At 36.4% G+C, this 14,685-nt stretch overlaps 3 protein-coding genes across 4 annotated transcripts; 1 reads left to right on the top strand and 2 right to left on the bottom strand.

Moving 5' to 3' along the window:
• Positions 1-141: 141 nt before the first annotated feature.
• LOC113707092 (uncharacterized) lies at positions 142-990 on the bottom strand. The gene has a single exon (XM_027229254.2). The coding sequence runs from the start codon at positions 988-990 to the stop codon at positions 142-144; it is 849 nt and encodes a 282-aa protein (XP_027085055.2).
• Positions 991-2,666: 1,676 nt separating this feature from the next.
• LOC113705311 (uncharacterized) lies at positions 2,667-5,705 on the top strand. Its single transcript, XM_027227114.2, has 3 exons — positions 2,667-3,067; positions 3,261-3,508; positions 4,676-5,705. Exons 1-3 carry the CDS (start codon positions 2,867-2,869, stop codon positions 5,463-5,465), a joined length of 1,239 nt encoding a protein of 412 aa, XP_027082915.1. The 5' UTR covers positions 2,667-2,866; the 3' UTR covers positions 5,466-5,705.
• A 5,473-nt stretch (positions 5,706-11,178) lies between these two features.
• On the bottom strand, positions 11,179-12,837 carry LOC140013176 (uncharacterized). 2 transcript variants are annotated; one of them, XM_072062275.1, is made up of 4 exons: positions 12,491-12,837; positions 12,255-12,382; positions 11,777-11,874; positions 11,179-11,662 (listed from the first exon to the last, which is right to left on the bottom strand). In XM_072062275.1, exons 1-4 carry the CDS (start codon positions 12,774-12,776, stop codon positions 11,446-11,448), a joined length of 729 nt encoding a protein of 242 aa, XP_071918376.1. In that variant the 5' UTR covers positions 12,777-12,837; the 3' UTR covers positions 11,179-11,445. The 2 variants fall into 2 exon arrangements, with proteins under 2 accessions (XP_071918376.1, XP_071918377.1); XM_072062276.1 differs by having other exon boundaries at positions 11,179-11,659.
• Positions 12,838-14,685: the final 1,848 nt, after the last annotated feature.

Raw genomic sequence — 14,685 nt, 5'->3', positions numbered from 1 at the left:
ATTATTTGATCCCAAATATTTGACATTCATTTCTTCTTCAGGAAGAAAAATTCAAACAAAAATAAACATTAATAAAGATGCGAAGATAAACATTAAATGAAAAGAAAATTACATGAAATAGATAAAGCATTATAAAAATATCTAAACAATCATGGGATATTTGTTGACATCTTCAGGATGTTCAAAGAAATCAGCTATATCGAGTTGTGTCATATCAGCATCATCAACATCATCATAATCATTCTTTTGATCAATGAAATTTGTCTCAACACCTTTATCTTTCTTTTTCAATAATGCTTGATAGAGGTCAACAAGATACTCAGCCGTTCGACAGGTACGGGACCAATGACCTTCCATATCACACCGGTAGCATTTTTCTTCATAAACTTTCTTTTCTCCATTTTTCGGATCGTAGTTATTTTCCCTTTTTTGGAAAATATTTTGTTGCTTGCCACGGCTATAATTTTCACAAGGCACAAATCTACTACGATCACGTCCACGGCTACGACCACGTCCACGACCTCGACCAGAATTTTGGAATTGAGTTCCATTCGCTTCAGGGAATGGACTTGCACCAGTTGGTCGGGACTCATGATTTGTCAACAATAATTCATTATTTTGTTCAGCCAACAAAAGACATGCAATAAGTTCAGAATACTTCTTAAATCCTTTTTCTCTATATTGCTGCTGCAGGAGCATATTAGAGACATGAAAAGTAGAGAATGTTTTTTCTAACATATTTTCATCAGTGACTTTTTCGCCACACAATGATAATTGAGGAGTAATTCTGAACATAGCTGAATTATATTCGTTGACAGATTTGAAATCTTGTAGTCGTAAGTGGAGCCAATCATATCGGGCTTTTGGAAGAACGACCAACTTCAGGTGATCGAATCTTTCTTTCAAATCTCGCCAAAGGACAAGAGGATCTTTGACAGTAAGATACTCCACTTTTAATCCTTCATCTAAATGACGACGAAGGAAAATCATGGCCTTAGCCGGTCTTGGTTTGAAGCATCATTCTCATCAACAATAGTATTACCAAGACCCATTGCCTCAAGATGAATTTCAACATCCAATACCCACGATAAATAATTTTTTCCAGAAATATCAAGAGATGCGAACTCTTGTTTTGTGAGATTAGCCATAAGAATATGTAATAGATACGTAGGAAAGAATTTTACCTTGATAAGTAGTCAAAAGTTGTTCGGGCAGAACCTTGACACGTCTCGTGCTTTACTTTTGCTTCGCGCCTTTCCTTCACTCAAAGTAGAGACTCGTGCTTTTCCTTAACTCAAGGTAAAGACTCGTGCTGATAACGTGTTGTGAAACTAATACAAAAAACTCCCAAAAATAGGGATTGGAATAGTAGAGTAAGAAAAGAGAGAGATAGAATTATTATATTTACTTATCAAAGTACTTCCAAGTCTCAAGATTACCAAGGTTACAAATAAAGTAGGATACATCCCTATATATAGGTGATCCAAGATCAAAGGTACATGAACCCTATTAAATACAAATACACGAATTAGTATATCAAATACATCCATAAATGAGTTCATCCAATGTACCAATGAATCTAGAGAGAATACATGTGACTATCATCTTGAGAATACAAACGGACATCTTCATCTTGTAATCCTTTTTGAGAATATCAACAGACATCCACATCTTATCATTATTTCATAACAGAGGTCCTTTTCTTTTTATATACTACTTTAGTCTTTATATCACCAAAAAAAATATTTTATAATATCTTTATCAAATAACCCCTTTATCAAATAACCCCGTTGGGAAGGGCTTAGAAACCTGAGAAGTAAAGGTCCACCTTTTTTGAATTCTGTAATTTGTACTGATCAAGAGTCTTCCACCAAATGGGGTCAGAGGAAGCAGCTCCGGACTTCCCTTGCCAGACGGCGACGGCAGGCAATAATTAATAAATGATTTTCTTCACTCGGCGTCAGCCGGGGGGGGCCGGTCTTACATTGAAATAAAACTCAACTACTGTAACTTATAATACAAATATAAGAGACCATGGGGAACAATTTAATATTATTTGTACCAAATTTTTCCTTCACTCATATCCTCATCACATGAGAATAACAGACAACATTCAATCAAATCTAAACCAAGAATAATTGAATCAAAAAGTGCCATTTTATTTTAATTAAGGCAATAATTATTAATGCTCTAGGGCATACAGCTAACAATTGCAGCATGGGGTCAAGGGCGAGGAGACCAACTCCATACGGCAGGCGCCGAATGAAAAATCCAACGAAATGGACAATTTGGGAACCGAATTTTGCCTTATTAATGAATTTAAGGCATACTGCAAGAAGTGCAATTATTATGAATTTAAGTTTGTGTAATAACATGTGCCCATAAAAAAAAAATCCTTTTATCACCTAAAATGAACTACCCAGTACCCAGAATCTCATGTCTAATTCTGAGTTGAAAATCTAAATACTCCTGTCTAAATAATTCAATCGTAGTAAAGCCTAATTGTAAACTGCATCCAAGGCTTCCAAGCACAATAGCACATGCTAAAGTATCCATGATAAGTGCAAGCAAAAAGAAAAGGACGTGTCTAAAAGTCCCAATTGTAAATTAGCGATTGGTTGTATACTTTTGAGTCAACCAAAACTACTTCTCCCGAACCATCCCTGCCAAGAGGAGAGCCTTACGTATAATTGTATATATATGCCCAGGAACGAAGCATTTTCCAGGAAGAAGCCTAAAGCCTAAATAGCTGGAGTGGCGGTGCAGCACTGTACTCGTCCTAACGGTTAAGGCCTGCTTCAGCATCCCTTCTTAATTTTTATTTTTTTTTTTAATTGTTTCCCCTTTCCAGTGGCCTGCAAGTTCCATGGAAACTAAGGTTACTTCCAGCGGAATCAATAAGTTTGCCAGCCTCCTGGAAAGCTACTTCCGTCCAGGATCCGAAAGGCCAAGACTCTCTGAAGTTTCCGATTGCGAAAATGTCCCCGTAATTGTCCTCGGCTTCGGGGATAGGAACCTCGTTTTCCGACGAATTGGAGATGCGTGTCGGGACTATGGTTTTGTCCAGGTTGACAAATTAATATTTTCATTTTTCCAGCGGTCATTTTCAGCTTTCAGGCCTTTTTTTCAGCTCCCCCTGGCATTTCATTTATGGGTGAAAACAGTACCCAGTCTTGCTCTAGAGATTTATCATTCGTGTCATTTGGAAAATATCCCTGAATTTTTTTTTTTCATCTTCTTTTGTGGGATCACTTCACCAGGTAATAAATCAAGCGGTTTCCAAGGTTGCGGTGGACAAAATGCTTGAGGCGGCGACGGAATTCTTTAGTCTCCCGGTTGAAGAGAGGCTCAAGTGGTACTCCGACGATCCATCCAAAACCACGAGGCTTTCAACAAGCTTTAATGAGAAAAAGAAGACCGTTCACAATTGGAGAGACTATCTCCGGCTTCACTGCTATCCGTTAGAAAAATATGTTCCCGAATGGCCTTCCAACCCGCCATCTTTCCTGTAAGTTTACTCTTCTAAATCTGTCTTCCGTCTCCTGATTGCATTAGAAGTGATTGGAAAGAACAATTAAAGGTCCACCTCTGGACCATTTGATGCTAGCCAGATTAGGGTGGAGGGGACTTTGTTAGCATGATTTTCTTGTCTAGATTAGGGTGGAGGGGACTTTGAGGCCATGATTTTCTTTTCTTTGTCCTGGTTGTCGGAAACGAACAATTCTTCCTTTAGAAACATATATTTATTGAGTATTGAGCAAAGTGCGTGAGGGGATTCATCTATTTAAATTTGCAGTGACTAGTTTCTATTAATCATCATCCTCCTCCTCCTCCTCTTCCTCTTTCTCTTCTCTCTTGGATGATGGCAGGATCAAACCTTAGTCACTAGTACCAGTATTAAATTAAAAAAAAAACTAATTTAAATTATTAGAAACTCAAAGTGGTAGCAAAATCGATTTTTTTTTTAGGTTTTTATTAAATTAGAATTACATATTTAGTTGTTTATAGGACTATAGAATAGTATTTAGTTATTTAATTAATTACATTATATGAGAATGTTGAATCTCAAAGCATATAATACAAATTTTTGGCCAAGGAAAATTAAAAAAATAAAAATAAAAATTTTCAAAGGGTCTTTGCCGAACTTTTAACATGCATGCTAAGTACATAATCTGTTACGTTCACAAATTTTAAAATTCGTTTTGTAGTTCAAAGATTTAGACGGTAAAAGTTCATACTTCGATTCTGACAAAAAAAAAAAAGAATTGAAAATGCAATATGTGTTCTAAAAGATTAAATCCTAACTTAATAGCATGTACACACTTAAACAAACAGTACGTAGTCCATAAATAAATCAAAGATTTTTCTTTTGTTTCAGAATCCGTCAAAAAGCTGTGTACCAATCTTATATAATCTTCTAAGCTCTATGGGAGACGGCAAAAATTGAGAGTGATGGTAAGAACTATGGGTGTGTATTCGTGCAAATTGCAAAATCACATCGTAGGGACGTGGCGTAAATTAAATTTTGTTTATGCATGTGATTTCAACCACTCCCTTTTCCCACGGTTCGGTACACTAACAAGTCAGAAACATTCTAATCATCATGGCTACTCACAAAGTTCTCAGTTTTTTCTTCTTTGTTTTATTCGGCATTAACAATAAGTTGTGAATGCAGATCACTACTCAGTTTTGGAGGAGGAGACTACGACGAAGGCTCAGGTGGCGTTACAGGAGGGGGTGGCTTTGGCCATGGTACTGGTGGTGGAACTGGTTATGGCTACGGTGGCGGTGCAGGCGCCGGGGGTGGTTATGGTGGAGGAACAGGTGGTGGACACGGAGGTGGTTCTGGTGGTGGCTATGGAGGTCTTGATGGTGGTGGTTATGGAGCTGGAGGTGGACATGGTGGAGGAGGAGGAGCTAATGGAGGTGGATATGGCAGCGGTGAAGGAGCAGGTGGTGGACACGGAGGTGGTTCTGGTGGTGGCTATGGTGGTGGTTATGGAGCTGGACACGGAGGTGGTTCTGGTGGAGGCTACGGAGGTGGACATGGTGGTGGTTATGGAGCTGGAGGAGGAGGAGCTAATGGAGGTGGACATGGCAGCGGTGAAGGAGCAGGTGGTGGACGCGGAGGTGGTTCTTGGGGAGGTGAAGGAGGTGGCAATGGTGGTGGTTATGGAGGAGCTGGAGGAGGAGGAGCTAAAGGAGGTGGACATGGCAGCGGTGAAGGAGCAGGTGGTGGACGCGGAGGTGGTTCTGTGGGAGGTGAAGGAGGTGGTAATGGTGGTGGTTATGGAACTGGAGGTGGACATGGTGGAGGTGCTGGGGGAGGAGGAGCTAGTGGAGGTGGATATGGGAGCGGTGAAGGAGCAGGTGGTGGACACGGAGGTGGTTCTGGTGGTGGCGCTGGCGGTGGTTCAGGCTATGGTGGTGGAAGTGGTGGTGGTCGTGGTGGTTATGCACCTTGAGAACCCATGCATGCAGTACCTTAAATCTAAGTTACCATAACCTATGCCTTAAATCTAAGTGCCGGATGTATGTATGTAGTGTGAAACTTGTTGATTTGAGCAGTGCTTGTTTCTTCATTGCTTTAACATAAAGGAGGGTAACAGAGCAAGAAGAGAGGACTATGACTACTTGCTTGAGCCTGGTGATCCCTGCATCGTGAGGTCTTGGAATTTTTATAACAACCTTCTGTTATTTCTTTACTTCTTTTGTCATTTCGCTTTTCTTTTTCGTTCCTTATTCACTAAATGTTACCAAATTTTAGACACCATACTGAAGAGAGGTATGGTGTCTAATGCAAAATAAATTGCAAAGGTCGCCAAAATCTCTGTGGATCATAAATGAAAGACCTCACAAACTTTAAGTAAAATTACCTGGCAGTATTCCTTCCTAGATATAGAGCATGATTGTGTTAAAATTTCGCTCAGAAAATCGCTTAGTCTTTTATAGATGACAGCATTTCCTTGAGAATTTGCAACTATGTGACTAGGTGTAAAGCAGATCAACTTTACAAATTTGCTGATAACTGTTGCATCAGAATTTACAATGCAGTCCAGCAGAAGCATGTTGTTGTAAAATATATAGTATTTCAAAATATTCTTTGTCCCACATCGAAAAATGAGAAGTATTGCTTTCTCTGTCCCACATTGAGAAGTGAGAAGGGTTGCAGTCTTTGTCCCACATCGGAAGTGAGAAGGGTTGCACCTCATTCTGAAGTCTATAAATAGGATCCACTCCTTCCTCAGAAAATCACCCCAACAGCTTCAGTTGATATCTTTTGATAGCTGCTCTCTCTCTCTCTCTATCTCTCTCTTTTATTTTTTTTTTTTGTTAGTTGATATCGTCTTGATAATTCTGTTCTCATCTTCTTGTCTTTTATATATATCTGCTGGTTTTAATTTGCTAGTTCTGGTCCTTCTAGTTTGCAACAAGAAGAAAGCTTGTCTTTCTTGTTCGCAACAAATAGAAGAAGGCTTGTTTAATCCTGAGGAAACATTTCAATTTCATGAAATAGTTTTTTAGGGCAGTGCTACGCACGACTCAAGCAGATAGTGTTAACATTGTTGTAGCCAATTATCCAACAATCTAAGAAACTATGGCATATGACAATGTTAGTACCCCCACAGTCTTCATCAGCAACTGTTGCAGTGGCACTACCTTTTGCGAAGCCATTTCCTGACGTCTCTAGAATTGAGGTTTTTGTTGACGAAAACTTCAAAAGGTGGCAAGAACGTGTCTACTCTCTACTCGACATACATGGAGTGGCCTATGCACTGACAGAATCTCAACCTGCTGCCACCATAGATGTCAAGATACATGAGTCGTGGCAATATGCCAATAAGGTATGTCGAAATACTATTTTACAAACACTTTTAAATGAATTATTTGATGTGTATTGTAGCTATGTGCAAGCCAATAAGTTCCAGTATAATAGACCAAAAAATCCCAATTACAAACCTAATATTCCCAACTTTAAGAAAAAGAAAGGCAATTGCCATTATTGTAGAAAATCAGAACATTATGCTGCCCTGTATAGATACAATAAAGGTGACAAAGCAAATGGTAATCCTCCTAAGGTTAATTTAACTGAAGGAGATGAAATAATTGCTGCAGTTATCTCACAAGTAAACATTGCAGCCAATGTGAAAGAGTGGGTGGTAAACTCTGGAGCTACTCGGCACATATGTGCAAATCGAGAAGCGTTTTCCTCCTATACTCTAATAGAGGATGATGGAGAAGTAGTCTACCTTGGAGACTCACGAACTACTAAAGTTCTTGGTAAGGGTAAAGTGTTCTTGAAACTCACTTCAGGAAAAACTTTGGCCCTTAATGATGTGCTGCATGTTCCAAATATTCGGGCAAATCTTGTTTCTGTAGCTTTGCTTGGAAAAGTTGGGGTGAAAGTGTCATTCGAATCTGATAAGATTATAATGACAAGAAATAATGTGTTTGTTGGGAAAGGCTATTGTAATCAGGGACTTTTTGTACTTAATATTTCCAATGTGATCAATGAAAATGCATCTTCTTCTGCTTATATTGTTGATTCCATTTCTTTATGGCATGCTAGATTAGGACATGTTAATATTGGTTATATAAAGAAAATGCAATCATGTGGCCTAATTTCTGGTATTAATGATAATATGGACAAATGCGAAATATGTGCAGAAGCTAAAATAACAAAGAAAAGTTGTATAACTGTCCATAGAGAAACTGAGTTATTAAATTTAATTTATACTGATTTAGGTGATTTAAAACAAACAATGACTAGAGGTGGGAAAAGGTATTATGTCACCTTTATAGATGACTATTCCAGATATACAAAAGTTTATTTACTTAGAAATAAAGATGATACTTATAATGCCTTTTTATCCTATAAGTCTGAAGTAGAAAATCAACTTAATAAAAGGATAAAAAGAATTAGATCAGATAGGGGTGGAGAATATTTAACTTTAGATAATCTTTGTGAACAGGAAGACATAATACATGAAATAACTCCACCTTATTCACCAGAATCTAATGGAGTAGCTGAAAGGAAAAATAAAACGTTAAAAGAAATGATGAACTCTATGTTAATTAGTTCTCATGCTCCAGATAATTTATGGGGAGAAGCTATATTATCTGCATGTCACTTACAAAATAGAATCCCACATAAAAAGACTGGCAAAACACCTTATGAGTTATGGAAAAATTATAAACCAAATTTGAAATATTTAAAAGTTTGGGGGTGTCTTGCTAAAGTCTTGTTGCCTGAACCTAAGAAAAGGAAAATAGGTTCTAAAACTTCTGATTGTATGTTTATTGGATATGCTGAACATAGTGCTGCATATAGATTTCTTGTGTTAAGAAATGATATACTTGATTGTAATACAATTATTGAGACAAAGAATGCTGAATTTTTTGAACATATTTTTCCTCTGTCTAGTAAAATTTCTCATGCACCTGTTGAAATAAATAAGGAAATTATTCCAATTGAGGAATTAAGAAGGAGCAAAATGCCAAGAAAAGAATTTTCATTTGGAAAAGATTTCCAAACCTTTCTTGTTGATAATGATCTTTTAACATACTCCGCTGCTATTTCTTCTCCTGAGTGTAAATTTTGGAAAGAAACAATTAAATCTGAAATTGATTCTATCTTGTCAAATAAAACTTGGATTTTGGCAGACTTACCTTCTGGTGCAAAACCTATTGGTTGCAAATGAATTTTTAAAAGAAAATATAACTCTGATGGCTCTATAGAAAAGTACAAATCTCGTTTAGTAGCAAAAGGATTTTCTCAAAAACAAAATATTGATTATTTTGATACATTTGCACCAGTAACTAGAATTGCGTCTATTCGAGTTTTATTTGCTTTAACTTCTATCCATAAACTTGTTATTCATCAAATGGATGTCAAAACAGCCTTTTTAAATGGTGATTTAGAAGAAGAAATTTATGTATTTCAACCTGAGGGATGTATTGTATCTGGACAAGAAAATAAGGTTTGCAAACTAATTAAATCTCTTTATGGTCTAAAACAAGCTCATAAACAGTGGCATGAGAAATTTGATCAAGTCTTGATAAAAGATGGATTCTCGTCTGTAGAAGTGGATAAATGTGTATATTTCAAAATTATAAATGATCAATATGTGATAATCAGTTTATATGTGGATGACATGCTTATATTTGGTACTAGTCTAGATATTGTAAATAGTACTAAATATTTTTTGTCTTCTAATTTTGATATGAAAGATTTGGGTGAAACCAAAATAATATTGGGTGTTAAAATCATAAGGAAAGGTGATGGTATAATGTTGTCACAAGAACATTATACAGAGAGACTTCTTAGGAAGTTTGAAAATTATGATGTGACACCTGTGAGTACTCCTTATGATGCTAACACTCAATTAAAGAAAAATAATGGTGACCCAATTGCTCAGTCTAAATATGCTCAGATTATTGGGAGTCTGATGCATCTGATAAATTTCACTAGACCTGATATAGCTTATGCTGTATGTCGACTGAGTAGATATACCCATAATCCCAACCGTGAGCATTGGTTTGCATTAGTCAGACTAATGAAATATTTGAGAGGTACCATGAATTTTGGTATCCTGTATAGTGGATTTTCCACTGTATTAGAGGGTTACAGTGATGCTAATTGGATCTCTGATTCAAATGATACGAAATCCACTAGTGGTTATGTGTTCACCCTTGGTGGTGGTGCAATAGCATGGAAATCTGCTAGACAGACAATCATTGCTAGATCAACAATGGAGTCAGAGTTTGTAGTTCTGGAACTGACAGGACTGAGGTCGAGTGGTTGAAAAATTTCTTAGCTAATATTCCTTCAACTAAGGATTTGTTGCCTCCTGTGTCCATACATTGTGACTGTCAAGCAGCGATTGCCATAGCTAAAAATAAATCGTATAATTGTAAAAGTCGACACATGAGATTGAGACATGATGTCGTAAAGCAGCTGCTTAGAGATGGAATTATTTCCATTGATTATGTAAAGTCAGAGATGAATTTGGCCGATCCTCTAACTAAACCCGTAGGAAGAAAATTGATTCTTCAAACTACAAAAGAAATGGGACTTCGACCAATAAGTTGTCAATAGAGACGGTAACCCAACCTATGTGATTGGTGATCCTATGAAATAGGTTCATATGGGTAATAACAAGTCAATATTGATGGTAAAGCACTTCAATTTAAGTCCCTCCAGAGATAAGTGCTTTGAGTAATTGTGAGAATGAGTTAAAACTCTTAATGAATTCATATCCCATTAGGGAGGTGTAGTTAAAACAATACACACTTGATGAATTCACCTATATGAGAATGGAGTGGGGCTGCTCCTATAAGATTCATTGATCAAATCTTTAGAGTTCTCATGAATAACCAGGCAGGCGCATGGCCAAAAGGCGCAAAATCGCGTTAATAGCAAATTATGGATTGTAATGTGATTGATAAAATCTCTGTCATACATCAAGAGTTATTGGTTCATATAAATTTATATTTCACCAATAATTCTGTAGATCATGTTTTATCAATCTATGTTTGGTTCATAGTCCAAAAGACACCAATCTAATTATATTTCAACCAAGTCCAGCAGAGTACTTTTATTATTCTTCTTTTATCCAAAGAATTTTTTGAAATAGGAAGGAGATTGTTGTAAAATATATAGGATTTTAAAATATTCTTTGTCCCACATCGAAAAATGAGAAGTATTGCTTTCTCTGTCCCACATTGAGAAGTGAGAAGGGTTGCAGTCTTTGTCCCACATCGGAAGTGAGAAGGGTTGCACCTCATTCTGAAGTCTATAAATAGGATCCACTCCTTCCTCAGAAAATCACCCCAGCAGCTTCAGTTGATATCTTTTGATAGCTGCTCTCTCTCTCTCTCTCTCTCTCTCTCTCTCTCTTTTATTTTTTTTTTTGTTAGTTGATATCGTCTTGATAATTCTGTTCTCATCTTCTTGTCTTTTATATATATCTGCTGGTTTTAATTTGCTAGTTCTGGTCCTTCTAGTTTGCAACAAGAAGAAAACTTGTCTTTCTTGTTCGCAACAAATAGAAGAAGGCTTGTTTAATCCTGGGGAAACATTTCAATTTCATGAAATAGTTTCTTAAGGCAGTGCTACGCACGATTCAAGCAAATAGTGTTAACATTGTTGTAGCCAATTATCCAACACATGTATCCTAGGAAAAACAAAGACTGATAATTCTTTAATTTGATTGAGATTGGCATCATACTTGATTATGATACTATAATTGATCATCACATCATACAAATAATCTCTACATCAGTTGGCAGCACAAAAACTGTGCTTAGTTATGCGTGGCTCTTATTCCCAGTATTCTGCAACACTGTAACGCAGACCTATTTTTCGCTGATGCCATTCAAACACATACTAAATGGCAACTCTGTTGCTTCCATCTACTTCCCATGACTCTCATTTTTGCATATTCAAGATCGTTTCCCAAGAAGTTTCTTGATTGGTTCTGAAAATATCACTTTAGAGGGTGCCATAATGCAGGAAGGATCATATGCTGGAGTACCTTCCTCGCTATCAATGCGAGATCGCCCTCTGATCATGTCGACTTCTCCATCTTCTTTCATCTTCACCATGTTAAATGGCAGTTTTTCTGCATAATAATCTATATGCTTGCTACCGTGGTGCCTGCTACAATAGATACATATTAGTCCAATTCATCAAAATTTGGACCATAATGAGCAGGAGAATAACCATAAACAACAGTCGGAATGTCCTTAATATTCTAAAGTTGCGAAGTTTTACCTATCAAATACTACCAACGTCGCACGAAGACTGCTAATTTGCTCAACAACAAGTAGATGTAATGGATGCCCCATCTCAGTTCTGATCTCTAACTCAACCTATACAATTGCATAAAGAAATTAATTTGTACAGATTTGCACTATATATGATGAAGTTATTATGGCCAACATGACTTGTCTAGTAAAATTACATAGATTCATAGAATGAAGACCCTAAGAGTAAAACGTCTTAAAAGTTCAACTTTGATCTTATGATTGTGTAGTTTTTTTTTTTGGTGAGTTTTACTATTTTTATTGATCTTCAAGAAAGCTGTACACAATTGAAGGGACATACCCGCTGCTTGTGTAGAATTACCATACACAGTTATGAGTTGTGATCAAGGTAGATATGGTACCAGAAAAGTTTTTGTTATGCATCTATTTTTTAGAAGATGATTTGAATAGTTTAAAGATTGAAGAGGATGTTGATGATCAAATACCCCATAGTGTTGGCAGATGTCCAAAAGCACGCGAACTTTATGATACTTCGAGTCATTCTTCCACTCTTTAATCATCCATAAATCGTCCAAATAAATGCTCCAAATGTCTGACCAAATCTTTGAAGACACTATAAGGAAGGAAAAAGATATGGAGAGGTAATTTAAGACTTATGGGACAAATGGAGGAAGAAAGCAACTTTTAAGTGATTAAATGCAGAGAAAAGAGAGATGCAAACATGGGATGTTAAGCCATGGCAGGACACCAAGAAGGGTAACAGTGCAAGAAGGAGAGGCTCCATCGGCAACATTCTTGAGAACCCACTCCAGTGGTTCCATTGAGAATTCCTTAAGCCCATCCATGACTATCACCACTTGCTTGGGAATGTCAAATGAGCCTGGTGATGCCTGCATCATAAAGTCTTGGGCTAATGTCCTCTTTCCTGTGCATATGCAGGAGGAAGGTGGCACAGCCTCGGAGTTTTTACCTTCCTTTCGACCTTTAAACTCAGCCATTTTAGGCATATTTCCTGAAGTGTTTGGGGGAAATGAGATAAGCTGGAAATGTTTTTCTTGAAGTGTTTGGGTAAATGGCAAAAGGAAAGGGCTCTGCTGTGGTGGCCTTGAAATCATTATATAGTGTTGAGGAATTGGATGAAAACAAGGAAAACTTAGGAGGGTTCTATGCCAGCAATGCTGCTACAGCATTTTACGACATTTCCAATCCAATTGTCTTGGGTTTTGGAGATTGATTCGTTCATGGTGCATGGGGACATAACATAAGTCCCAATGTTCAACCCAAAACAGTGCAAACAAAAATGTTCACATTGGAAGATGAACATCTGCATTGGCGGCTTGTCCAATTTGCTCAAAATAAGTTTAATTAATATTCTCTTGGCAAGAATATTTTTTTATGACTAGAAAAAGCATGTGTGATGCATTTTGCAATAAAGTTTAGTACCTTATTGTATTTACTCAATTAATGTAAATTCATTAAATTGACAAACTGATTTGTTTATTAGTAAAAAAAATGTTCTTGAAAAACTTAACAAGATGCATATGTTGAGAAGCCATCTTAATTATACTCCCTCCGTCCCACTTTGATAGTCCTGTATTCCTTTTTCATCTATCCTAAATTGTAGTCCACTTTCCAATTGAATAATGTAATTGTATTTTAAAACCTCTCATTCAGAACCTCTTGAATTTAGAACCTCTCATTCACACTCCTTTTCCGTTCTATCCACCCCATTTCTCCCCTCTTCACTCACTTTCACGTTTACATTTTCTTTCAGAGAAAGTCTTTTCCCAAGGTCTCCTCGTCTTTCACGCTTCCACTCTAGGACATATATTGCTGCAGCTAATATACTTGGTTCTCGTTGTTGTCGTTCTTCAGTGAACAAAGTTGCATTGTTCTCATAAATTTCAATCTATGCATTCTAATTCCATCTACAATAAAGCATAGAAAAAAAATTGTGGCAAAAAGCTTTATACTTCTTGATTAATCACTTTTGTAGTGCAAAATATTTACTTCAATGTGTTATGGCCTCTTTAGACTTTTACTTGGGTAACAATTGGATTGCAACAACTGCTCAATTCAACCAAATGCTCTGCAACTTTTGATTATCTACAACTAAATACTTGACAAATTTGAATGCATCAGAGCCATGTATTAAGTCAAAATAGGAATAGAAAAGAAAAAAAAAACTAATTTTTTTTTCTTAAAAAAAAAATCCACCAAGTTATCAAAGCATTATTAGCCTAATTTTGTGCCTTACCATGGGAGCAGAATAGAAATAAAGAAGATTTCTGCTCAACAAAGCGTTGAAGCATATAATTGTGACTTTATATATACACTGTCAATATACATTTGTAATTGTAATTACTTGTCTATTGTATTACTCTCACTATTTTAGACTCAAATTTGTGGTTTTAGTTTAAAAAAATTAGGATATAGATGTGGTGATAAAAGAACACAATTTCTCAAATCATAGGCAACATAAGTAAATTAAAAAATGGAAGAACACCAAAAACACCCATAGGTCACAACATTTTTGTTAACGTATATAAGACTAATAAATAATGGATAATAGGTGCACGCTGCATGCTTCCTACAATTTTAACCTTTTATTGGGATGAGGTCCATTAGGTAGAAGCCGGCATCCGAATTGCAATGAAGATGAGACCAGGAGAATAACATTTGTTCAAAACTAAGACTAGAAACGAATTGAATCGAATTTTAAACTAATCGAGCTAAATCTCAATTTAATTTTATCAAATTCGAACTCAACAAATTACCAATTTAAAGTTCAAACTAGAGTTCGACTCCAATTCGACTCGAGTCGAGCTCAAAAACTTTTTTAAAAAAAATAATTATTTTCATTTTTTAAAAAATAAATAAAATAATTTTTTCTTAATAAATAATAAAATATTAAAA

This window comes from Coffea arabica, chromosome 8c (genome assembly GCF_036785885.1).
Source record: "Coffea arabica cultivar ET-39 chromosome 8c, Coffea Arabica ET-39 HiFi, whole genome shotgun sequence".
NCBI classification, from domain to species: Eukaryota; Viridiplantae; Streptophyta; class Magnoliopsida; order Gentianales; family Rubiaceae; genus Coffea; species Coffea arabica.
This window is presented reverse-complemented; position numbering and strand designations above follow the sequence as displayed.

Coding starts and splice junctions, on each gene's coding strand:
- LOC113705311 (XM_027227114.2), top strand. CDS start 2,867: ATGGAAACTAAGGTTACTTCCAGCGGAATCAATAAGTTTGCCAGCCTC. Junction 3,068..3,260: donor GGGACTATGGTTTTGTCCAG/GTTGACAAATTA, acceptor TCACTTCACCAG/GTAATAAATCAAGCGGTTTC. Junction 3,509..4,675: donor TCCAACCCGCCATCTTTCCT/GTAAGTTTACTC, acceptor TTGTGAATGCAG/ATCACTACTCAGTTTTGGAG.
- LOC140013176 (XM_072062275.1), bottom strand. CDS start 12,776: ATGCCTAAAATGGCTGAGTTTAAAGGTCGAAAGGAAGGTAAAAACTCC. Junction 11,875..12,254: donor ACATCTGCCAACACTATGGG/GTATTTGATCAT, acceptor GCAATTGTATAG/GTTGAGTTAGAGATCAGAAC. Junction 11,663..11,776: donor ACGTTGGTAGTATTTGATAG/GTAAAACTTCGC, acceptor TATCTATTGTAG/CAGGCACCACGGTAGCAAGC.
- LOC113707092 (XM_027229254.2), bottom strand. CDS start 990: ATGATTTTCCTTCGTCGTCATTTAGATGAAGGATTAAAAGTGGAGTAT.